The sequence below is a fragment of the Macrobrachium rosenbergii genome, chromosome 46 (genome assembly GCF_040412425.1).
Source record: "Macrobrachium rosenbergii isolate ZJJX-2024 chromosome 46, ASM4041242v1, whole genome shotgun sequence".
In the NCBI taxonomy this organism is placed as follows: Eukaryota; Metazoa; Arthropoda; class Malacostraca; order Decapoda; family Palaemonidae; genus Macrobrachium; species Macrobrachium rosenbergii.
Window position 1 is genome coordinate 50,894,522 of NC_089786.1, and position 26,920 is coordinate 50,921,441.

The following is a 26,920-nucleotide window of genomic DNA, read 5'->3' on the forward strand; positions in this document are numbered from 1 at the left end:
TGACAGAGACTATAATTCCTTCCTGGTGATGACAGACTATAATTCCTTTCTAGTGATGACAGACTAATTCCTTCCTGGTGATGATGGAGACTATAATTCCTTCCTGGTGATGGAGACTATAATTCCTTCCTGGTGACAGAGACTATAATTCCTTCCTGGTGATGACGGAGACTAATTCCTTCCTGGTGGTGATGAGACTACAGTAAACCCCCGGTATTCGCGTTCTCAGGGTTCGCGGACTCGCGCATTCGCGAGTTTCTCTGTGGAACATATCTAGCCATCATTCGCGGAAAATTCGCCCATTCGCGGTATTTTTCACTGAGAAATATTCACTAATTACTGTATTTTCATATAATTTTCATAAGTGCACTTTTTGTGATAAAACTATTAAAATACTCAGGTATAAGCATTTTTACAGGGTTTTTCTTGGTTCAAGCTATCAAAATGGGCAGTTCTAAGTGTTTTTAGAGGGTTTTTAAGCATTCGCGGATTTGACCTATTCGCAGGGGGTGTGGTGTGGGACGCATCCCCGCGAATACGGGGGGTTCACTGTAATTCCTTCCAGGTGATGACCATGATCATCTTGAACCGTAAGTTACCTTAAACTCTCAGTAAGTGTAAAAAAAAAATCCATCCCTTTCTGAGAGCAGAATCACACTAGATAAGCCACTCATTACTTGATCAACATCTAAACTACTCAGAAAAATAATCAGTATTCACAATTTGAGCACTTCAAAATTTCCTGATGTCTTGAAACAATTGCCACCGTTTCCATGCTGAACGATAAAACTCCTTTTGAAATTATAGCATTGTAACTAAGGTTGATATAAGGAACTACCATTCAGGCTGTGTTGAGGGGGGAGGGGGGTTATGTATACCACTACAAGTCAATAAGAACTGGTCACTAAACATTATGTACCCAATGTTCATGGTTCTTTACTAAACACAAAACCTATGAAAATCAGGCCTTGAAGTTGGGTCTGGTTAAATTCAAACTCAGCTTTTTGAATTTCCTCATGCTGGTACATTCCTAATACTGAAAATAGTTTAACCAGCCTTCCTAAGTAACATTGTTCATTCTCAATGAATTTCAACTTGAAAATTTAATACCTGGATAAATTGAAAATTTTTAAATTTCTTTAAAGGACTTTTTCGAGTACTGCCGTTCTTGATATGTTAGTTCCTTTGTGAACTACAACTGCTTTCCACATCTAATGTCAACTACCTTAAATAACATAGTCACTATTTGGACCAAATAATAGCTCTGTTCAACACTAAAAACTTGCATTCTATTCAATGAATTTATGCAGGTCACTTCTGATTCTTGATCAACACCCCAAAAAATCTAGGCGGTTGTCTGACATCAGTACAAGGAACATGCTTCAGCGAACTAATGCCACAGCCAAATAGATGGTCCATATTCACAATCAGTCTTTCATCTCGACTGTACTATACTACATTTAGTGTTTGATTTCATCTTTTTAAACATGTGGGGACTCTAAAGAAGTTTATTTGGTAGACACAAACAATCTAAGATAAATATACATATCACAAAATGAACAAAAACTGTAAATTCATATATGCATTAAAGAAATAATAATAAATGTAAATTCATACCAATAATGAACAATACTTGGCAGCAATAAAGTAAAGATTGCTGCAAACAAAAGATGGAGAACTGAACGTAATTTGTTTAGTGTAAAACGGGCAAAAAAAAAAAATATAAAGACTGAGTACCTGTATTATCAAATTTAAGTATTGAAATGAATACTGAGGAAGTCCCATTTGTGGGTTAGAAGAAATATGCCCAAAATGAAGTGATAGACAAGCAGTCACAAACAATGGAATAATGAAATTTAGTTACTGACACAAAAGACAACCACAGTAGCCAAATGGTGTTAAGGGACGTCACTGCCCAGAAAGATAAAATGACTAATAAAACAAGTAAGTCACAAAACACTATAAAAAAAACATCAGAATGGAGAAACGGTAACAGTTAAATGAATTAATATACTGTCCACTTCCCTGTTATCGGTGTGTCATGCTTACTCTGCCACCGCAAGTCCTACAAAGGTTGGAATATTTCTGCAGACAACAGAGCCTTGTGGAAGAATGAAACCCTGTGGGAATTTTGAATTTTCAGGTGTAGCTAATTGGTGCAGCTAGGAAATTCCCAGCAGAAAATACAGCTATCTGTGATTAATGAGTTTGTAATGAAGAATCCATTTCACATCTGCACTTCGATAATAAAAAATTGACGAGGACTTATTTTACATTTTTTATTACAATTTCGTGATTGGGGACTAAACCCTAAACTTCCAATGAAACGAACATATAAAATTATATAAAAAGACAAAAAGAAATATTAAAGCAAAAATGATATAGCATAGGAGGTGGGAGGCCACATGAAATGGAGAGAAACTGATAAAAGTAATAATTAAATACAGCATACTTAGACATACAGTGGAAGCAAGGGGGTTGAAGCTGTCAATATCTTCAGAAAACATAGGTCCTCGACTTAGGATTACCGTTGTGAGTTACGGCATTTACAAAGCCTTACCTTCACCATCCCTTGCTGGGAAAAGTGCTTTACACTTTACTCAGCCCTCACAAGCTGTGTTTGGAATACTGTGTCTCCTTTGAACCGTTCCTTCGGGCCACCAACTGGAGTAATTCTTACTTTTCATCCGTTCCCTCATCTGTTCTTACCTTAATGCTCTGCCTATTCTTTAACTGCTGAACTAAATTTTTGCCAATTTCAGAACATATCGTTGGAGCAAGGTCTCTAAATCTAAAAAGGTGACTATCTTTTCCTGTAAAATTACTTCATAATTAAAATATCCTCGGGAAAGCATGGACACCAAATAACAAAATGTGATACAAGTAACATTTAAGTCATGCTGAAGTTTTCATTCTGCACTCAGGAGCGAATCCTTCAAGTCAACTAGACAAGGGTCCAAATAATGACTCGGTCGTTACAATACCCCATAAGACTGAGTGAACATTTTGAGGAATCCTAATGAAGACGAGAAACTTCTTCAGAGGAAACAACCGTAATGACACGATGTGAGTTTTCATAAAAATATATTGTAAAATCATTTAAGCTTAAGTTCACAGACAAACAAAGAGAAAGACAAATTTGATTATTACTACAAGCATTCAGTCAGTATGGTTTCCAAGATAAACCTTGTTTTTTTTTGTTGTATTTTTTAAAGGAGTGTAAAAATATGATACATGAATCTTAAAAAAGCAAAAAAATAATGAAAGAGGATAGATATCAGTGCGTTGCTGCCACCCAGAGCTCTAACATTTGTCAAAGCCAAGGCAGAAAAACTTTGTACACATGTTAGCTCACATTTTTTCATCATCTTCGTAAATTGTAATGTGAAATTCATCCTTATCTTTAACAACATTACTCATCATTGACATCTCAAATTGAAGCCCTATTTTTGTTATTGGTCACTTCCTAAACAGGTTCTGGATGACAACCTCAACTTACATAAAACAGTATCACAAATTGACATGGTCAATGACTCTACGAAGTATCACTGAAATTGGTGCAGATGAATGATTACGGTTCTACAACTCATCAAATGGTGATGGACAGCAAGGGAAATTGAAAAAAAAAAAAGAAAAAAGAAAATCGAACCTAAATGTGAGATGAACTAAGATTTGTTGAAAGAACTTGAAAGAACTAAAGTTGACCGATCAGGTCCATTCCTTGATGACCAAATAACTGGATATCTACTTGAAGTGACAGAGAAAATATAAAACATATATGGGTGAAAGCATTGCTTGCAGTGAAAATACATCAAAACAATGTTTACTGCACTTTTTTCTATATATATATAGATATATATTATGTATATATATACCTGTATATCCCATGGCTCCAGTAACACCCAGATAGAGCATGTTTACCACATCTCGGAAAAAGCAGAGTTCGATAAATTCATACACGACACAATAGAAATACATCTGGCCTGGAACTTAAGCTGCCACTATTGACCACTTTCTCTGCACACCAGAAGTGTTGCAGGAGATTAAATATCTACGGATATTCCGAGCGGTGTGGAACATGACCTCTACGTGGAGGGCTTTCGGACTTGTCCATGGTAGGCTTGCTAGCAAATTATGCAGTTCCCAAAGATTCGTACCCCTAAAACCCTTTTCCTATATAATTTAACAGACAACCATGAAACAAAAACAAAAACTCAGCTTTTGCATCATTTTTCAAATTGACGTTTATGTACTCACAGTGCATATACTAGTTGATATAGTCACACTAAAATAAACAAGTTTCTCTCACACACAAGTGCCTTTCCAGACATGACTCCAGAGACTTCCAGAATGATTCTAAACAGAACTAAACTTCCTCCTTACTTGTGTTGCATCCGATAATCCCCTGAAACCAGTAGGTGTGTGTCTACGTGTTATGCATGCTGCATATGCAAGACCAGGTATGTACAGCGAATATATTATGAAGAAAATGGTACGGATCACTAGCAGACCTTCTTTTCCATTACCTCGTACAGTAATGCTTGGCACCACCAGCACACACACAGAAGCTAAGGTTACTTGTTACTTGGATTCACCCAATCAACAACAGAAGTGGCTACTTTCAAGGTTATCTCAAAAACATGCAAAGCGAGTCTTCTCTCAAAATAATCCTCAGTTTTACCTATCTTTTTTTTCTCTCTCTCTCTCTCTCAAGAACCAGAGGAAATGAAAGGAACCTATTACAGCTGATAACTACTCGCTAAAAGCATTATGCTTCCATTACCGTGAGTTTCCAACATAAACTTGAAATGTGCTAATGGATTACAATGAAAAGGCAAGTCGCGCCTTTCATTAAGCATAAATAATCTTGACTTACAGCGCCAGTGTTGCATAGGACAACATTCAAGATGGAATCCACTTAAAATCAGCACAGAGTTGATCACTCAAAAAACACTATTAGATGGCACCTGATTTAAGGCTCATATACCATTAAACGTACTAGCTAGCATAATACGTAAGGTTAGAACTGAACGATACAAAAACCGCAGCTTCACTGGATACATGAAACTTGCAGCAAGATGCCTAAACTAACTTAGAAAATGAAAAATATATATATATATTGTATTCTTCAAGGCCTGTTTAGACTGCTCATCATCTACTGTTTAGGTGTCATGGGTTGAGCTATAGTAAAGAGCTATCTACCAAGAAACAAAGCTATCTGAAATTTATCCATACAATTCATGATCTTTAGCTCTTGGCTACGCTAGAATTTGACCACAACTCCTGCTAGACTCCTGCTATAGTACAACCCACAGATATGGCATATGGATATCAAGTGCTAGTTGCTTAACTGCATGACACATTAATACCACTGTTATCACAATCAAAAGAGGAGGCAGAGTCTAACTCGAAGTTTAGACATGCCTCCTCATCATTAAATTACGACTTGTCTACATACTTTTCCACGGTTACGATACATCATACAGAAATAGGTCAATATCATCATCTCAAATATATCACAAGTGAGCCCATTTCAGATTTCCAAAAAATCTGTGAAGTAAATAAGAGTACCATAGTGCAATAGACTTCATGCCAGAAATTTAAACCATATCCACCATTCACGGTCTACAACAACTCTGGGCGAAACCACTGTATCATTAACAATAATTATTACCAATATCCTTAATTGTGGTGCGCACTTCAACATGCAGGAATCAACGTCTCAGTCTTCGTAACAAACGTACTACTTCATGTTTCCCCCACCGTATTTGCAACACCACTGTATCACATTCACCACAACAAATCCAAAAGTATAACAGGAAAAAAAGAACCAAACTTCCATGTCTGTTGAGGACACAAAGAATGCCCAGGATTAGCAACCACCTTAGGAGCTCCACTAGCCACCCACCATCGTGTCAACAAACAATCCTCCTGCTCTCCCAGCTCCTGAATCAGTTGCGACTGACATCCATGGGAGAGGGAGGGGCCACTGGGTGGGGGGAGGGGGGAGCAGGAACTAGAGGTGGGTGGTGAGCAGGATTCGAGTTAGTCGTTCCATGTGAACTGGAAGATGTTGGAAGGTGCGGTGGAGCTGAAGGAGTGGCCAACAGTGAGGAGCTGCTGGGAGGAGGAGCGATGGGCTTCACAAATCGCTCCTGTGACGTACGAGTACCGTGTCTCTGGAACTGCGAACAGAAAATGGTAAAATTAATAGGATCTGCTGGCTTTCAGGAAGCTATAAAAATAATTGTTTGTGTCTCACAATAGATGAAAAATTTAACACTAATGGTAAAGGAAAACGATTCAACTAAATTTACAAGAACTATCTACAAAAATATATCTAGATATGAAACATGGAAACAAGTATGTACATAATGATTCTATAATATGTTAAACTTACTGATACACTATTAGTTATCAATATGTAATGCTGTACTTCCATCATAAATATAAAAATGACACTTTGCTGAAAGTTCACTTGACAACGTAGCAATTAAAAAAATTGAAGTCTTATTTTCCTATGAAAGAATTGAAACCTAAAAAGAACTATTTGTCATTTGTCAAAACAGCAAAATACTGCTCTGTTCTTGGTGTGTTCCCATACAGACATCCCACCCACAGTGTACCTTGCATGACACTGTAGATGGTACTAAAGGTTCTTAGGAACGTCCATTCTTAGGCCTAAGCGCTGCAATGCTTTTTGCCTTTTATTTTTCATCCATTCCCTTTAAACTCTTCTTTAATTTTACCTTGTGCCACTTTCAATTCCCATTCAAGAACTTTATAACAATTCAACAATTCATCACTGTTCAATCTCCTTCAAGAACGTAAGAACTATTCTTCATTGTAATGCGACTCCCAAGATCTTGGCAATCAAGAACTTCCAAACTTCAAATTTCATGTTTTCATATCTGTATTAATTTTGGAGAAAAGTTCCCCCAAGGGGGCCTCATGAGTATAAGGCAGAATTTGTGCTCTGGGTGCAAAGTTATTCCACTTGGGGATTCACATCCAGGCACCAGGACTCTGAGAACAAATAAGTTAGAAACTTTGAGGTGGAGCTGTTGCAAAGACTGTGCTCTTGGCGTAAAGTTATTCAGTCAACCAAGTCAAGCAGGTGGGCTGGCTGAGTTCCGCTTGAGTTTTATCCAAGAAGAAAAATTATTCAAGAGACCAACAAATAGGTCAGTAAATCAATACACTTTGTTAGTCATTGGACTTTTAGCTTATACCCTGTAAATCCACTGGAAAAACAAACATTTGAAACATGTTACAATACAACTTGGCTACTGATTCTTTGTAATCACCATCATCAGAGTTTTTTGTATTTCATCTGTCTTACATTCAACCTTGTCTCCCTTCTGGTCGAGGTAAGGTCTTCATTTATACCTTATTTAAGTTATTTTCTGTCAATTCATGTGAAATTTTCATAATGACTGTCATAATGTCATGTTTTCTCTTTTCCAATTAATCTATATATTGTACTTGACAAACACAAACTGCACTTCCCAGAAACCTTACATTTATTACACCTTGATTTCTAATTGAAAATGCTCATATAATGCATATTATTATTTCTTAACCAATTTGTACAAAATATATACTTATTTCATCATAAGCATCAAGTAGCACCCTTAGTGCTAGGAAGCAGCTTATTTCCCAATGTGCTACTAACCACACTCAATTGGGGGCCACTTTGGCACTGCCCAAAATCATTAGTCTTCAATAACTTTCACTAGTTGTTGGCACCATTACTGTCACTGCTTGTAAATTCTTATAAAAACTGAAACACTAACTTAGAAAGAACTTCACCATTGCTACACTTATTTCTGGCTTGTACTGCTGTTTCTGTGATTACTGTAAATGTGCTGGACTCATTTTAATTTTCTTACATCTTTTTTCTTTTTTCACACAGCATATTCTATTTTGGGGAAGATTGCATTACAAGTTAATGGACTCTCAAGACTTGTTCCACAAGAATGTTTGCTCATTTTGAATATTATTTTTCTGGTTGCTTTCAAAACCAACCATAAACCAGCACTTCCATTCATCAGAAAACTCTGTTTTACTCTTCTATATAACATGTTAACGCACCCCAAAAAGCAAAATAACTTCGTTTTACTCAGGGTTAACTTACTCACAACTTGGCTATACGGCACAACCAAAACAGTGACAGAGAACAAAAACAACTCTCGTTCATTTGCAGTAAAGGACATCACGCGCAAAGCAGCACACACAAGACTAATTATGAAGCCACTCCCCAGCTGAGAATATCTCAAGTTCCAACAACAGACTTCAGGACTTATAACAGATAATATAAGACTTGTGAAATAAATCAGTCCAAAAGAAAGGTTACTAACCACTGAACCATTATATCTGGCATTTAAGACGGACACACACACACTTGCGTACACACACCAACTGTCAGCTCACACACACACATTTTTCCACACAGAAATGTTAACTCATGGGACAACATGAACGGAGGCAGGGAAAATTTGGAACGACTTACAAATCCACTCACAGCTATCACGATTAGATTTCCCTTTGAAACAATGAGGTTGAATTGAAGTGAATCAAAGCCACATAAATAAGAAAACCACACCTGAGGCAAGGCACGTCAGTTAAATCCACAGCGACTAGCACGAGGACGAGAACAAGTCGAAAGACACAGTCTATCACACATCCCTATTCAGCATGCAAGAGATGAAAAGATCTGAACACTAACGAAAAATATACTTTAAATTACAAAGTACCTAAAACAGAAATCTTTTTAACATCTCTAGTGCCAAACCAACAGCCAAAATACAAAATGGTTAAAAGCTTTCCCTCGTAATAAGTAATCAAAACAAAACCAACAAACTACTGTAACATCCAACTGTACCGTTACAGCGTTTCACATTACTGCCTTCATTTGGAATTGGAAAGAAGGCTAAAGAATTGGAAAGTATTTGCAATAAATGGAATACTGTTAAGATTTCCATAAATATTAAAATAACATATGTTCAAAAATGGTAAAACAAAAAAGATTAACATTTGCAAAGTTAATGATTACTGGGAAAATAAAATTTCAATATTAAAAAGGAAATGCACGAACAAAACATAGGCCAAGAAAAATGTAACCACACAAAAAGCAAAAACATTATAAAGAAAGACTATTACTGTATTTTGTTAATTCACAATTTAGCCACAGCAGTGCTATTTAAGGCCCCAGGGTGATTATGGTACTGACTGTACTTATTTTATAATTTGTCATTAAAAGTCTACTGTAACAAACGACAAAATGGGATACTTGCATTAAACTTTAAATGAGATACAGTTTTCTTATAATTACTATCGACAGAACTGTCAATTCACAATTAGCCTATTAATTTAGAATAATAACGTAAAAATAAAGAAAACCACAAAATTCTTAGGAATGAGAAACTTTTAATGTAATTGGTTGTTAAGAAATGTACTGGATATCAGCCAAAGAGAATCGGAAATAACTGAACGGTTGTCGTCTAAAATTCCTTGCAATGTGTAAGAAAAAACTAATAACATGAATCCCTCCATCAAGAATAATCTGGAAGACAAAGTTATTATGAAAAGCACTCAACACTTACTGCAGGTGAGATTACAGGTGGGGGAGGAGGTGAAGTTGAGGGTAGGTAAGAGGGCGGGGGGACAGTGGGTGGCGGATGGTGAAGGATCACCTGGCCACAGTGAGGACAACGTCCCATGGGGCTCGGTGGAGAGAAAAGATCGCGACCACTGCTGTAACCGGACAGACCTGGAAACAAAAGAATTCTGAATTCATCATCACTTCCGGAATAGAATATACAATTTAGGCCAAAGGCCAAGCACTCGGACCTATGTTTGTAGCTTAGGTAGGCCACACAAAACACAATTAAAATTAACTCTTGGTATACAATATTAGTAAAAACATGACCATAAACCTCACAAAATCTAAAAAAAAAAAATTGTTAATTTCTAAAACAGCATTATGGTATTTATATCCCCTCTGGCTGACAATGAACTCACTCAAAAAATAAACCCACAGCAAAATTAATTCAATGGTTCACACAATAAATTCTAAGAGGCAAACAGATTTTGCTTATAACTGATCCTAAGTTTCCTTCTAAATGCAATATAAAAGAGAAAATGAATAATCACTGCCGACCGACTGATATGAATAAAAACGTTAAAACAAAATTAAATTCATAGCAATGCTGAAGGATTTGAAAGCATGTCTTTTCTGAACATAGGCCCCTCCAAAGTACATTACAACATTACACCCAAGAGAAAACTTTTTACAAGCAAAGCTGATCCGCACACGTGAATGGAATGGAATACAATATGAACAATAATAATTCCCCAATATTCATAACATTCATGGTGTTTCCAACTTTTCATTGTCAATTTATTACAGGACTCTGGATAAAAATATCTGCAACTATGCAGCACATGTCTGCACAAAGATAAATTTAGTTACACAGTATATTTCAGTATAAACTAAGACACCCCAATTGCAATTAAGTCTCAATTATCCAATGACCAGCAATCTAAAAGTCTGCATAAACTGGTCTTATCACCAATAAATTTTTAATAGGATATTCTATAGCATTATTAAACAGTTAATCTCAGCACTAAGCCCCTCGTTCCAATTTTCATCCTACTGTACAAAATCTGTCCACCTTTCAAGACTGCAGGAACAGATATGGCTATGTTGAAAGACATATATGAATTAAAACTTTGGTTAGAAAGGGCAATATATTATAAAGTGTTTTTCTTTGCAGCAAATTTTCATATTGATGTAAAATGCACAATAAATTAGGAGCAAAGTAGTTTAGGTCTAAGTTTAAAATAATTCACAACGAGAAAAACTTAATTGTTGCCCAGTAATCTGGAGGTGACTGTATTATCTTTATCCAAGGATTCTTGTTGCTTGGGGCTGCTTGTTTTTTTTTTTTTACCATGGCTTCAAAAGATGGCAGTAAATTTTATACAATATACAAAAAATGTGGGAAAGACATACATACAAACAAATACTCTTTTGTAATACACCAGACATTGAGTTTCAACTATCTTTCAGTAAAAAAAAAAACATATTACTCTATGTAAGACTCATCAGAACCAACTGTTCTTGCATGATACACAGCTACGAATTTCAAGACTAAGAAACAAAAACAAGTAATCACTAGCAAAATGGTAGGCTAGAGCAAAGCATATGAACACATTACTGACAAACTGTTTGGTTCACTTTCAGTTAGCCTAAAAGAACTGTATCCACGCTTGAAATAATTAAGCCAAATCGGTCTCGGCTAACTGAGGAATAACAGTAACTATGCCACAGTCATCAATTCCTCAATCTGCCTGGGCAAAGTTGATTAAATCAACTTAGACAATGCATTCGTAAGCAAAATGTATCTTGCGAGGTCAGCTGATGTCTACGCTTTGTACTCATCATTTTCTTCGGGATTAAACTGCTCTTTCTTTCGTAGCTACAACACCCTCTTCATTTGTGATATATATACATATTAGTCTCAAGCTGAAACACCATTACCAAGTTTTGTACATCGGGAAGTCAAGATAATTTCCCCTCCCCCCTTGACTTGCTGTTATGATCTGTACTGATATTACATATTGCTGTTTACTAGTTATTCTGTCATTCTTTCCCTTCTTCTATGTATTGTTAAAAGTTGGCTGAAATGAAGAGTATGAATAGCAATATGGTTAAATGTAGGCAAAGCCTAGCCTGCACCAGTCAGGCCTGCTTATCAAAGGATACAGGATTCAAGAACATTTTTATAACTTTGGCAAACTGTAGTTATATATCCAGAAATGAAAATTGGTGTCAATTAGACTGACTAACCATAAATGTTTATCGTTAGGATAAACAGTGAAACGAATATGGTGCGCTTTATATCTGACCATAGGCTACTAGGCGTTTCTTGGATATGTACCTTACAATTATTACAAGTAACAAGTTGTCTAGCTAACAAGAACTTTACTGCATAAGCAAGAGCAACTCTTAAATCAGGAAGTAGCAACACTAAAAAGAAAAATATCGTACACCTTTATGTACATAAGATTAATAAGACAAAAATAGGAGTATCACATTCATGAAAAAACCTAAGAAGAAGTACTGTCTTCTTACCAGGGGAAAGTGGTCTTGAAGTGCTAGGGGATGGATTGTAAGGCACCGGACTTGATAGGGTTCGATGCCGCTGGGACGTCACTTCATTGTAATGGCGTTCCTCTTCCATTTCTAAGCTAGATTCGGATTCCGAGAGGTGACGACAGAGAGCTTCTCTTCTTTCTATTTCCATTTGAAGCTTCCGCTGGAGACGGAGATTTTCTTCACGAATAAGACGTTCTTCATTAGCATACTGCTGAGTTGCACGATTGTCTACAAAGATAACATTATTGAAATTCAGCTGTTAAAACATTTCTTCCTCAAATTTACATTACCTAAAGAATTTTATGCTGATTATAAACATTCTGTACCTGAAATAAAACAGGTGTGGGTGCAACCACAGAAAATGTTTCTGACACAAAATGAACTGAAAAACTGGCATGCTTCAAAGCCACCATGTTTTAATCAAAATGCAAGAAGGGTAAAACTGCCAACTGGGCGAAAAAAGCAGCAACAAAATGAAATCCGCTCAGACAAAACATTGGACTAATGTCATAAGTATTAGTTGGTGTAACAAAAGAAAAAAAAAAAAGCACTTCGACACGCTGTTAATAATTACTATAATAACGTTTTCTAATACATCACAAAAATGTGTTCACCCCATTTCCTTACTGGAACTCTTAATGTAGTATAATTAACTCACAGGTCACAGAATCTCTAAATAAAATATGACGCAGTAAGTGTATGCAGATCCCAAAATTCTATCAAACAAAATACCCACAGAGAGGATTTATTTTCTTACAACTCTTGATCCAGAAAATGGCAACATCCACAAGATTTATACACACCTACGACCATTTTATTTCCATTCCACAAGGATCAAGATAACTCAAGGAATCAACAGAGAGAAAGCTCCTTTCAATTATCAGTTTGGTTAAAAGCAGACAGCCATGTCCAGACATTGGTTCAAAGGTAGATAGACCAATACAACATACAAGCAAAAATGTGTAGAAATAACAAACTAAAATTAAACAAATGCAAAATCACTATTAGGCAGATAATCAAGTTATCTGGTTAAAAATGTCATTTATTTCTGCAAGTGATTTGTTGTCTCTAGGTAGTTTAACTAGACCGTTATTTAGGTACATACTCAACTTTCATAGGAATGGCCTACCCAGCAATGTACGCTGGAATAAGAGAAATTTTTCTCAAACTACAAATGTGAGGACTTATAAAAATAAAATTTTAAAAACAATCTTGCGTCATTTATGTAGATTTTTATTTTGCAGAGCCTGATTTTGCTGGTTCCAGTCAAAACCAAGAATAATCAATGTAAAGAATAACAACTGTAAACAAAAAAATTTAAAGAGTACATACAACCTCACTCACTCACCAAATAGTCTTAGAATAAGGGAACACCAAATTTAATAGTAAAGATTGTTTCCAGCTACGAAACATAAAATCAGTTTACAGACATTCTTATGCATTTGCATAAGATAACACTTAAACAACAGTCAGATAATTATTTGGGAGGAGGTAGTAGATTCTCCAGCAATTCAACACACAGACATTTCGGCCAGACAGGTATTTCACATCCCAAAACAAACTGAATTCAGTCTACAGTTGTTGCCAAAGTGTCTTTACATAACCACCTACACATCTTTTAATGACGAACAAATCACACTCGTAGAATGAGAGTGGGTGAAGAGACCTGGTTTTTAGAGCAAAACAATACAACAAAAACAAACTAAGGAACAAGACTTTCAGGCCCTTGTTTTCTTAAATGCTATAAGCTAAAATTGGGCATAGCAGACCCATCCTATTTGCACTCTCCTGAAAGAATAGGAATGTCTCTGACCCATTTTTTCAGCCAAGAACAGCAATATGATTTAAAAAACACAGGAGAATGAACCAGTGCCGAAGTGTAGTTGAGGTGGACTTCAAAGGAAGTCTACACAGTCTCAATCTCTGCAAGAAGGTGCTGCTTATAATGCAAAATAACTAAAAATATCTCAGCAGCATACACATAGAACCAAGCTGCTTCCTTTCTTTTACAGTTCACCTGTTCTCTCTCCATCAGACTGTCCAGCTTCCTGTTTTGAAGCAGCTCTGAACCTGGGTTTTAAAAGTAATCCCTTGGGCCAATCCCTAAGTCTAAAACAAACAAATAGGATGCGCGATTCACTGGTCAGGATAAAGTATTTCATAACACATTATACAAGAGGCTTCCTTAACTGCTTGATAAGGTACTCTCATATGGCTACAGACATCTGGAGAAGATACACTTCTCAAGTTTAACTGATGGAGGGGGAACTTCCCCTCAAAGTTTAGAATAGAGCCCTACTTACAAGGAATCGACTTAGTTATCTACATGCCTCGTTTGCCAAACTGAGAAGCCCGACTTTAAGGGGAGTATGTGGTAGACAGCCAACTCAGCTTGGCAACTCACAATCAACTCTTTACGAGTTCTTGAAATTTTTTGAAAAGCCATAAGCAAGAACTATTCTTAGTCAAGGCAATTACTGACACATGACATCAGCAGACAGATAAGTTGGGACTGATACGGGTGTTCTTAAAAATATTTATTTGGAGGAACAGTAGGTCTGTATATCACTAGTCCTGAAGCCAGTTCAGAGGATACTGAGATTACCTCTGGGCTTAACACTGGCTACCATCGGCATGGCAATCAATACTCTCATAAAACTGACATGAGAGGTAACTTTCACTCCTCTTTCATGGATATATTAATGTCTGCCTTTAGGCAAGGAGTGCAATGTGATGGGTTCTTCTGAGGGATGCCTAAAGTACATTTCCATTCATGCTGACCACAGGACCTAGTGTTATTGGGCCGATGCATCTGCAACAGCGTTGAAAAAATGAATAAATGTTGAAATAAACGTGACTTCCCTTTCGTAAATAAAATCTATAGATTTTCTGACCTCGTAGCTCCACGACCAAAGCTATCATTCCAAGACTTGAAGTACTGAATCACCTTCACATCCAATCTAAATATCAAGAGCTGTATGTTCAGCAGGTGGATTTCCCAGGCCTTTCCAAAGTACCTGAGGCCAGTAGTTCTAGCAGTGTCGTTCAGGTTTCTTGACAGAAAGGTAATCAGATATCTTGACCAACGACAGTTTACCAAACACTCCTCTATCAGATAAACTACTATTACCAGTCTTGACGACTGGGGCTGCACAAGGAACTGAGAAGGTGGGAAGCCAAACTTCACAAGACACACATTTAACTTCTTCCATTCAGAGGCCAAATTAATTGAGTAATCTAGATCATTCCCTCCTTCGTGAACAGTTGCAAAAAGGATCTCTTGACCAGCTTGACAACCTAAGCAATTTTTGCAAGGGTTATTATGGAATGAATACTGTGTGGATAAAACTTGATGCGGGTGACAAATTTCCTGCTACTCATACAAAATACGAAAATCAGTAAATAATAATACAGTGCGTCCTCAGCTTACGGCAATTCGATCTAACGGTGCTTTTCCACTACCGTTAACAGCGTTTTACAGCACTGTAATTTGATGTTTGCATCAAGTTACGGAGCCATGAGCACCGTTGACAGCGCTGATAGCAAGAATAGGCATCAAGTTAACGGCACTTACAGTGCTGTAACTTGATGCAACACCAAGTTACGGCGCCGTAAGTGCCGTTAAAGCGCCGATAATGGAGAAAAATCGACTTACGACACGGCGCCGGAACGGATCTCCTGCCATACGTCGAGGACGCACTGTACATATACAATACTCGTATATAGAGAAAGATCACAATACTCTCATTGTCAGTGTTATGGTCTTTCACACAAAGCAAAATTAACGTACAGATATTACAACAACACTAAAAAGAAAATAATTAGGAATTGCCTAATAACTGTTGTACAGACGGAAACAATATTGGAGAAATAATTCTAAAATACATCTTACAATGTAAAAATACACATCTACAAGAAAGAACCACCACACACAAACATTCACTTCACAAACTGGAGAATGAAAAAGAGCGTAACCTGAGCTGGTTGCTAGTCAAGCCACTGACAACAACTTCACCAGGAGACCAACCACAAGAGCAAGACATGATGGTCAGCAAACAAAGGTGGCAAGTCTCAAGCATGAAAGCCTCATTCTCAGTCTATACTATCAATGATCATCATTTAACAATAAAGAAAACTTTTCTATCAAAACCAGTAAAATAGCCTTTCATATTTTCACAACCTAAATGAATGGAGAAACAAACCCACAGTTATGTATGGGTACATGTGTTTAAAAAGAAATCTCTACAGAGAGCTTTCGGGAATCTGTTCGATACCCACATTTTTAAAAAGACTTCTCCGCAGAGAACTTTCGGGAATCTGTTCGATTCCCGAAAGCTCTCTGTAGAGATTTCTTTTTAAACATATGTAACCATTCATAACTGTGGATTTGTTTCTCCATTTCAAGACTCATGCTACTACGAACATTACCTAAATTAATTTCAATCTAGTGACATACGCCAATACCCCTTCAACAAAAAACCAATGCAGACTATGCACAAATGCTTCCTGAATGCGTACTTATGTCAGGAAGTGCTTACAAAATAATATATATACTGTACCATAAAAAAAACCTTGCAGCCTACCACTAAAACTCTCAGCAGCTCTTGACCACATGGTGGTAAATAAAGGCACTAAAAAATCAAGATGTTCCTGCATCATGCTGTAAGGGAACTAGAGAAAGCTATGTCTGTCAGATGGCAATAATTAAGTCATTCATCGTACCTTCATAAAAAAATGATCAAATGATGTGAGAAAAGATCATTTTTATATGAAGTCTGCTGCTATTCTAATCCGATCAAAAAATATGTGCACCCAAAAATGAAAATTATGAGAGGTCACACTGCCTCACTCTCTGATCAACATGCCAAAGTATCGATGGTCCTTTTCCCATTTTCAGGCTGCTGGGAAAGAAAGTAAACAATATCTCTTGGTCTTCTGAGGTCACCAATGTGTGTGAACGACTTGTCAAGTGCACAAAAACAAAAATATCGGACTGACATTTCCGACAAAACGGCAGGCATTCATCTTTATGAGAGAGCCTGTCCTGGGCCTTAGTTTCTGTCCTGAATGAAGAGCAAATTGGATCCCACCAACATCTTGCTCTTTAAGGATCAGAGAACTGTATGACAGTCTCTTCTTGTGACAGAAGCATTCACAGTGAACCAGCAAGCGGTTTTCCAGTCTGCTTCTAGGTTCTGCAGCTGTAGAAAAAGCTCAAAATCTTTTGCAAAAGGTAAGATTTTCCCCTCTAGAGGTACCTCTTTCGCATCCACAACACTCTTCCTGTCTTGGTCACTCGTGCAGAGTACACGAAAGCTGATAACCTGAGCAATTCAACGCCAGCACCGTGACTTTTTGCTTGTTTTCCCCGATTCCTCTTTAAATACAACGTGACTAAAGCCAAAATCAGGCACGATTCATTTGTCTCTTTCAATTGTTGTAAAAAGATTTTTCTGAAAACTAAAATCATAAAACATGTGAAGTTACTTGACAATAACCCTGGACTTTAACTTAGCCAATGCTATTCCCTTATGTTACAGTGGTTCTGGATCATGAGGTAAATACTAAGTCAACATTATCATTATTAATAAAATGCAAGTGAAACATTAGCCATCTGCTGAACCCTACGACATGAAAAGCAATTCCCGTGAGGAAACAGAGAACCCTGTCTCCTTAGTTATACTAAACGCCTGAACCTGAGTGAAAGAACACCTTGCTTTCATTTCCACTATGGTTGTGAAATTTAGTTCTCAAATAATGTTACAAAGTGGCTGTATGTTGGTACTTGGCTTGCACTGGTCTGTTCATGAACCATTCACTCTTGCAAGAGAATGACCTTAGATTCTCTTACAGAATTTGCACTCAAGTCCTAAGCAATATGTCGCTAAGAAAATTCAACTTACAATGACTATGGCCATTCCTAGGAAAAGCCTTTATTCTAAACTGTAGCAGAAAAATGAAAAAATGCTTATCTCTAACAAAGTCTTTTAACTACTTTGATGAAAGGGACAGTCATTCAAGGTTCACCTTAAGTCTCATTTCTCGGTGACTATGATCAAGTTATTGAAAGAAGTCCTGACAAAATGATTATGGGTTTTTAATAACCATGACTATTTCCAAAATCTGACCCAACTAAATTTCAATAAGCTTCTTTGGGACATTTAATGCCGGGATGTTTTCTCAAATAAATGCCTGAAGCTTCCGTACATGCCACATAACAGATCTACCCTATGACAAGCCAAAAAATAAAAAATCAATTAAAAAGTTCCTCAAGGGTAAACTTTTTCGGTTTTCAAAATCTACAAAACAGGCTTTATGAATTTTACCTAGTCTGACCAAGAACTGGCAAAATTCATGACGGGAAAAAAAACCTTTTCAGGGCAAATATAGCCACCTAATCAAAGACTTTATATCAGGATGAAAGTTAGTGATATGGTTAGAAAAGCTTCAGGGGATAAGAACTCTCATAAGGAAAAAACCACCTCAACTCAAAAATCGAATAAAAAAAAATTAGTAACCACAAACTGCAATACACTTTTATTGTAGGAACAGGTGATGACTTCCAAGAGACACTCATCTTTTGTAAGGATATAAAAATCTTAGCAATGTGAAGAATGTAGAATCAGACTTGATTAACACATTTACATAAGCTGTTATAATTCATCCAGAGAGTTTCTGTACTGTAATATCAAATGATATTGCTATATTTCCTCATAAAAAAGATCTCACTCCAAACATTAACTTGCAAGTTTATTCCCCTCCCAATTTTTATTGCAAACAATGATTATGGTGTGGCCTGACGAACCAAGTTTTCTGCTGGTCTTACCACACACAACTTAAGTTTCCTCTTTCTACGAGTGACCTTTACATCTTCAGTGTAACAGAACTTTTAACAAGACAATTGGAGCTTGGAAAACTATTATGAAGACATCTGAAGCTTTGACAATTTTGTCACACAATTCAATTTAGGTAATAAAAATCTGACGTGTACTTTTGCGACACTGAACACAGTATATGGAAATTAAGCCCAAAATACTATGAGAGGTACACACAGAAAAACAAAAACATGTTCATAAGTACTCAGATACACGGAAAGAACGATTAATTCACCTCACGAAAGTGGACAAACTCAATGAATAAATGGAGACGTACAGAGACATTTCCTACGATGAAAAAGTACTTTTCTCTAGATTTAACCAATGTCAAATGAATCCGCATTTTGACAGCCTCTCACCAATTTTGAACCTACCCAAATTTCAATGTCAACCCTCTTCATGTAAGTGACAACGAGGAAAAGTAAAATATTCAACATTTTTGTGACTCATCACAGCTTCTCCAAGCATGCCTTCAGACTTAGAGTCCTTCTCTATTTAACAGTCTTAAATCCCAGTTAATGGATTACTTAGTCTATAACCCCAAACCTCCAAAAACACCCGTAATGACAGAATGGCTTAAAAGGTAAAACCAGGCAAAGAAAAACTCTCGACAGTGATACATACGTTCTTCTTGAGCGTTAGTGAGTTGCTCCCTGAATTTAGCCACTTCGTTGCGCAAATGCTGGATATGCGAAGATAGATTGTTGGCCCTGTCGCCCTGGTTGAAATCAGCTGGTGATGGGGGGTTTGAAATTGGTTGCTCTAATTTTCCCTGTAGCATCCTGAAAATAACAAATCTGTGAATAACACTCGTCTAATGTACATCGAGAGCTCTACCGTACAGCTGCAATGTGAAAAGTTTAAGAAAATGTACATAAAAGGAATTTCAGAGGATTGGTGTGAAATCTGACCTCTTGTTTTAATTACATCCGCAATAGACGATAAATCTAAAGCATCTATATCAATATCTTTGCTAAAATTACTCATAGTAGCATGAGTCTTGGAATGGAGAAACAAATCCATAATTAAGTATGGATGCATATATTAAAAAATAAATCTCTAGAGAGAGAGAGAGAGCTTTGAAAAGGGAAATCGAACAGATTCCCAAAAGCTCTCTGTAGAGATTTATTTCTAATATATGTACCCATATATAACTGTGGATTTGTTTCTCCAATATCTTTCCTATAAACCATTAAACTCATTGTCTCACTCTTCTCATTCTCTACTACCAAGGCGTAGCAGCCTTTCCTTCTATTTGCTTTCTCCAATTCCTACAGCCTTCTCTCCTTAAAGAGGCAGGTCTACCACTCTTTTAGGTCATAGTACGTATTCACTTTCTGCTGTTTTTCATGACAGCAGCTGACCTCTCCCCCATACAAATAAGGTTAAGATTACCAACTTTTCCAGCTTAAAAGCAGAGGCATGAACTACCTGCCTGTCTACATCTCAAGCAGGGTAAAGTTAGAAAGCCAGGTTCACTTGTGGTGCGGGCTGGCAGGCCCGACAAAACAGAAATCCTTACCGTTTTTCTGCCTCCAATTTGTCCATCCTTTTCCATAGCTTATTAACAAGAGCTTCCTGTTCCTGCTCCAAAGTGTTTTCCAGCTCAATCTGAAACGAAGCCGTAGAGAATTGAAAAATCCTAATGATGCGTAAAAGGATTGAGGACAAACACAAGACTCCTATTTGGACAGAGAATGTCAAGTGAATGGGACTTGAGGGTTCCCATGGAGATACTCTTGAAACAGCTATCAACTCCCAGGAGTTCTCTTAGCACAAAAGACTGAAGACTACTTATCTGACATCTGCTAATCTTTCAAGAAATCCAAAGAACTCCAGTTCTACCTTGAGGGGTTAAGCTTGAATCATTAAACAAATTAAAAAAATACCTAACTTCAAAAACATGACCCCTCTAAGGGGTGTGGCTTACAGTGTGCTCCGAGCAATACACTTTCTGAACTTTACTCTGTTCCAATTTTTATATCATTATACGAGCAAATATGCAAGGTCTATGGAAGCCTAGAGATAAATCCAAGTCTCAGAGAAGGATAAGACCACATCAACAAATATAATAAGTGTTAAAACAAACGCACACGAAAAAGACCTACCTTTTCCCGACGTAGAGTTTCCAGATCATTCTGTTTGGTGGCTGTCTCTGTCTCGAGTTTTTCTATCTTCCGCATGAGCTTATTTACAAGGCACTCCTGCTCCTGCTCGAGGGTCTGCTCCAACTCCACTTTTTCCTGACGTAACTGTTGACAAAGCAATGAGTTTAGACGAGTGATTTTCTTGTCACAAAAAACAACACAGATGCACCACAAACTATTAAAAAGTTACGTTACTTGTATGCCTAACACAAGTAAATAGCATTAATATAAGCTTCTCATACCCACATCAAATGAAAATTCTCAAGAGACTAGTGAAAAGTAAAAACGACTCCCTGCATGAAAGGAGTTTCTGGTGTGGGATTACAATCTCAGCAATGGTGAAGAGTCTTAACCCCACGCAGTCAGAAAACCTCTAAAATACATGCATATACAATGTATGCAATCCTGACCACTAAGTTGCATCCTATAAAGGAAAGCTTCCGACACACAGCAGCCAAATAATGCAAATTCATCCAGACCATTTTCCACATAAAAACTCCCTGAGTACGAGTTTAGGTCCCTTCCTTTTCTCAGCCTCCCAATTTGACATTTTCCCCTCAAACCATTTCCATCTCTCTACCTCACACTCAATGTTCTTGAACTTCCTCATACCTGCTAACGTACCTTTGACAACAGCTATAGTGGATCAGAGAATTTAACCATTTTATGACATTTGGAAAGCCATCTTTTCAAGGTTAATGGCCTACCTTGTATTCTGAGAGATTTTGAAACATTTTTTAATCATTTCTGCAATGAGAATAATACCACAATAATACTTGCATGTACAAATTTATATGAGTCTTTCTTGCCTACTTTTCTCTCCACGTACCCAATCTTTTTCATCATGTACCATAATAGTTCATCATCTAGGACCATTTCTATATTCATCATCATAATTTTCAATATGCTTGCCTCATGAGGAATAGAACAAATGTCCACATGCTTGACTAGTAAGGTTCCATAGATGGGAATGTCCTCACATAGAAACTATGACAAAATGTACTGGAAAAACCAATTAAAAAATAAAACGAGTAATAAATATGCCGAAGTTTCTTTGGTGCAATCGAGTTTTCTGTACAGCCTCTACAGCGTATAATCAAGGACACTGAAAATAGCACTATCTTTTGGTGGTCTCGGTATAATGCTGTATGAGCTGTGGCCCATGAAACTTTAAGCATGGCCCAGTGGTGGCCTATCCTAAATTGTTGCCAGAAGCATGATTGTGGCGAACTTTAACTTTAAATAAAATAAAAACTACTGACGCTAAAGGGATGCAATTTGGTATGTTTGATGATTGGAGGGTGGATGATCAACATACCAATTTGCAGCCCTCTAGCCTCAGTAGTTTTTAAGATCTGAGGGTGGACAGAAGAAGTGTGGACGGACAGACAAAGCCGGCAAAATAGTTTTCTTTTACAGAAAACTAAAAGGGGCAAATTAAGGTAAAAGTCTGAACTTACAACAAAATACCGACTCAACTTAACCTGAAATGCTTGTTAACTCAACTCAAGATACAATATCTTGACCTGAAGTACCAGGCTATCCTATGAATTAAAAAAAAAAAAAGAATTTAAAAACATAACTTTAATATATGACGATCAATGCCACTACCCGACACGTGTGGCATGTCGCTGAATTAATGAGAATACAGGCGCTTGCAAAGCAAACAAAAGTATCTATACACACTGGACACAGAACTTTGTTTGATCTTTCTTTTGAATAATACATTTTCCTGTATGTGTGGCACTCGACAAAGAGGTTACAGTTCAAATGCAGAAAGTTACAAGCCTTCTCCAACCTCCTTTATTCTTGTCTTGCTCCACCTACAAGGAGTGCCTACACAGCTTAACAAAAGCTTCATCTCCACCTATAGAGGATATTAAATGATAAGCCCTTGTTCTGCCAAGTCAATACCACTATAACTGCGAGCAATAAATTAAAAATTGAGTAAGATATCATGTAAACAATTTAAGATGGCAAAGAAATTATTTAACCTAAGAGGAAAGCATTACAGAATTGAAAAACATAAAATGTAAACAATTTACTGAACAATGCTGAAGATTACAGATATAAAAGAAAGGGTGAAGTACATGCAATTACTATGAACATGCAAGGACCAGGACTTACAACTTTCTTTGAAGACCTCACCTTCACCACCTAAGATCTTCACACTATAATCATCATACAATCAAAGGTGGGAAAGTCAAAAGCAAAAGCAGACACAAACTAAATTAATGAAGTACCTTTCCACACAACAGGTTATGCAAAATGCAAACCAATTACATATTTATTAAGATTCCATTGTGAGGAGAATACACTTCCGCGCATAAACCCCATAGCATAAGTCCACCAAATCAATCAAGAGTATCATATTGACACCATGAAGTGTTGAAGCATGCAAACTATTATTGTAGCATTTTGTTCTCTCTTAAATTCCACAACTTGGGGAACTATAAACATTTTACAGCTGTAACATTTGGCAGAAAATAACTGGTAAACATTTGATAAGTATTATCGTGACAAAATTATTCAGGTAAATTTTTACAGTTTAATACAACTGATAAATTCCGCTATGACTGTCTGACACTTCACACTTCAGGAAGTAAAATGACTCACTCTTTCTTCCTAAAAAAAAAAAAAAAAAAGGCTTAAATAAAACTGAGGTGGAGTCAACTGTAGCACTTACTTTCCTTCAAATAAAGCACAGCAAAATAAAACCAAATATGTCCAGTCAACTCACATATGGTAATACAACTTTAAAATTAATAGTACATTTAACTAAATCTTATTTATCACAGACAAATAAAAACGAGAGACAAAGATATACAAAAAGGAATTGAAAGCTAGATGGAAAAGGCTACAAATGGTGGTGGTTCCCCGGCCCCCACCCCAGACAAAATCCCCAATCAATGACTCAAGGCCAGTGCAAGAAATCACACGAGACACCCACGCAACAGTTGCCAAGGTCAACTGATTGTCTGTAATGGGTGGCAGACAGATTTCTATGATAACATAAAAGAATGAAACCAAGTAGAAGGTTGTAAGGCCACTGCTCTATATGAATTTATCTTTACAGTAGCCTCTTCCGGTAAACTGCTTATTCTAACTGATAATAAAATAGGGAGGAAGAGAAATGTCCTCATGCAGGAAGCTGAGTTGAGTACAGTACATTAATTCTGGACAGACTTACTCATCATTCACAGGACCACAAGTTTGGGGGAAGTGAGTATATATGGATTCACGAGTTTCAAGATTTATATTTTTGTCAGTCAGGAGAGAAAATGTCTCGAAACCATGAATTTATACTCAAAATCCTCATAATTATAAAATCTTATCCCACAACTTGTAAATACCATACTTTGATAAATCTCTTTTCCTAAAGTAATTTTATTTAAGTCATAGTTCACACATTTTTGTTTATGGAAAATGTTAATCAAATTTTAATGAACGATTCTGTGTTGAGCTTTTACTTCGATTTAGGAGGACCCGAAGACTTCTTACCACAAATTGACATAAAATCTTACAATTGATCCTGCTCAAAGCTTCTTTCTAAACACACGAATATTTTGCTCCCAAAACCGCATAAACTCATCCATTTTACAAACTTCAATCTAAACCCTTATTCACATAACTTCTGCCTGAAAACTTCACATGAACAACTTATCCAAAAAAATTTGCAATCAATATCTCATTCACATTCAACATCAAAACTATATATAAAACCTCTTATCTACAACCTTTCAACATCTCTAACTTTCAAAATCACAACTTTTTTATCAATACAGTATTTTTTGTGTTTGCTTTCCTTGGTCAAAACATTCCTTCTGTGACATTAGCACTAAAACACTTCTTGTAACTTTTGTCCTTTTACTATATCAAATGCAAAAGGTTTTGTTACTTTGAAAATTCCATGACATTATCTTTGCTCAAAACTGCATACAATTTCACCTTGAAAATGAACTTCCCTCACACCACTGATATATTCAAGGATCTATCAGTAAACAGTCTGTTCCATCTATGGGCTACAAGTAAATAGTCTGTTCCATCTCTCTACTACAAGTAAATAGTCTGTTCCATCTCTCTACTACAAGTAAATAGTCTGTTTCATCTCTGTATACTATAAGTCTGTTTCATCTTTGTATACTATAAGCTAAAAGTCTGTTGCATTTTTGTACTACAAGTGGAGTCAGTTCCATCTCTGTACTACAAGTAGAGTCTGTTCTCTTTCTGTCCTACAAGTCAACAGTCTGTTCCATCTCTGTATTACAAGTCAACAGTGTTCCATCTCTGCACTACGAGTCAAGTGTTCCATCTCTGCACTACGAGTCAACAGTGTTCCATCTCTGCACTACGAGTCAAGTGTTCCATCTCTGCACTACAAGTCAACAGTGTTCCATCTCTGCACTACAAGTCAACAGTGTTCCATCTCTGCACTACGAGTCAAGTGTTCCATCTCTGCACTACAAGTCAACAGTGTTCCATCTCTGCACTACAAGTCAACAGTGTTCCATCTCTGCACTACAAGTCAACAGTGTTCCATCTCTGCACTACGAGTCAAGTGTTCCATCTCTGCACTACAAGTCAACAGTGTTCCATCTCTGCACTACAAGTCAAGTGTTCCATCTCTGCACTACGAGTCAAGTGTTCCATCTCTGCACTACAAGTCAACAGTGTTCCATCTCTGCACTACGAGTCAAGTGTTCCATCTCTGCACTACAAGTCAACAGTGTTCCATCTCTGCACTACGAGTCAAGTGTTCCATCTCTGCACTACAAGTCAACAGTGTTCCATCTCTGCACTACAAGTCAACAGAATGTTCCATATCTGTCCTACAAGTAAACAGTCTGTTCCCTCTCTGTGCTACAAGTAAAGAGTCCATTCCATCTCTGTACTACAAGTCAACATTCTGTTCCAAATCTGTACTACAAGCACACAGTCTGTTCCATCTCCATACTACAAGTAAAAAGTCTGTTCCACCTATCCTACAAGTAAAAAGTCTGTTCCCTCTCTGTACTACAAGTCAACAGTCTATTCCATCTCTGTACTACAAGCACAGTCTGTTCCATTCCTGTACTACAAGCACAAGGTCTGTTCCATCTCTGTACTACAAGTCAACAACAACAGTTTGTTCCATCTCTGTACTACAAGCAAACAGTCTGTTCCATCTCTGTTCTACAAGTAAACAGTCTGTTCCATCTCTGTTCTACAAGTAAACAGTCTGTTCCATCTCTGTTCTACAAGTAAACAGTCTGTTCCATCTCTGTTCTACAAGTAAAAAGTCTGTTCCATCTCTGTTCTGCAAGTAAACAGTCTGTTCCATCTCTGTTCTACAAGTAAACAATCTCTGTTCTACAAGTAAACAGTCTGTTCCATCTCTGTTCTACAAGTAAACAATCTCTGTTCTACAAGTAAACAGTCTGTTCCATCTCTGTTCTACAAGTAAACAATCTCTGTTCTACAAGTAAACAGTCTGTTCCATCTCTGTTCTACAAGTAAACAATCTCTGTTCTACAAGTAAACAGTCTGTTCATCTCTGTTCTACAAGTAAACAGTCTGTTCCATCTCTGTTCTACAAGTAAAAAGTCTGTTCCATCTCTGTTCTACAAGTAAACAGTCTGTTCCATCTCTGTTCTACAAGTAATGTCTGTTCCATCTCTGTTCTGCAAGTAAACAGTCTGTTCCATCTCTGTACTACAAGCAAACAGTCTGCACAGTACTAACTTTCAATTACTTGA

At 37.0% G+C, this 26,920-nt stretch overlaps 1 protein-coding gene across 1 annotated transcript in view; it reads right to left on the bottom strand.

Annotated features, from left to right (window-relative positions):
- Positions 1 to 3,070: 3,070 nt before the first annotated feature.
- The window catches only part of LOC136830322 (coiled-coil domain-containing protein 6), a 37,968-nt gene continuing 14,118 nt past the window's right edge, over positions 3,071 to 26,920 (bottom strand). Inside the window, exons 3-8 of the mRNA XM_067089747.1 lie at positions 21,147 to 21,290; positions 20,561 to 20,649; positions 19,663 to 19,820; positions 12,140 to 12,391; positions 9,606 to 9,772; positions 3,071 to 6,185 (exon numbers count right to left, since the gene is read on the bottom strand). Coding sequence (XP_066945848.1) covers positions 5,952 to 6,185; positions 9,606 to 9,772; positions 12,140 to 12,391; positions 19,663 to 19,820; positions 20,561 to 20,649; positions 21,147 to 21,290 — 1,044 coding nt within the window. The 3' untranslated portion in view covers positions 3,071 to 5,951. The remainder of the gene's footprint in view (positions 6,186 to 9,605; positions 9,773 to 12,139; positions 12,392 to 19,662; positions 19,821 to 20,560; positions 20,650 to 21,146; positions 21,291 to 26,920) is intronic.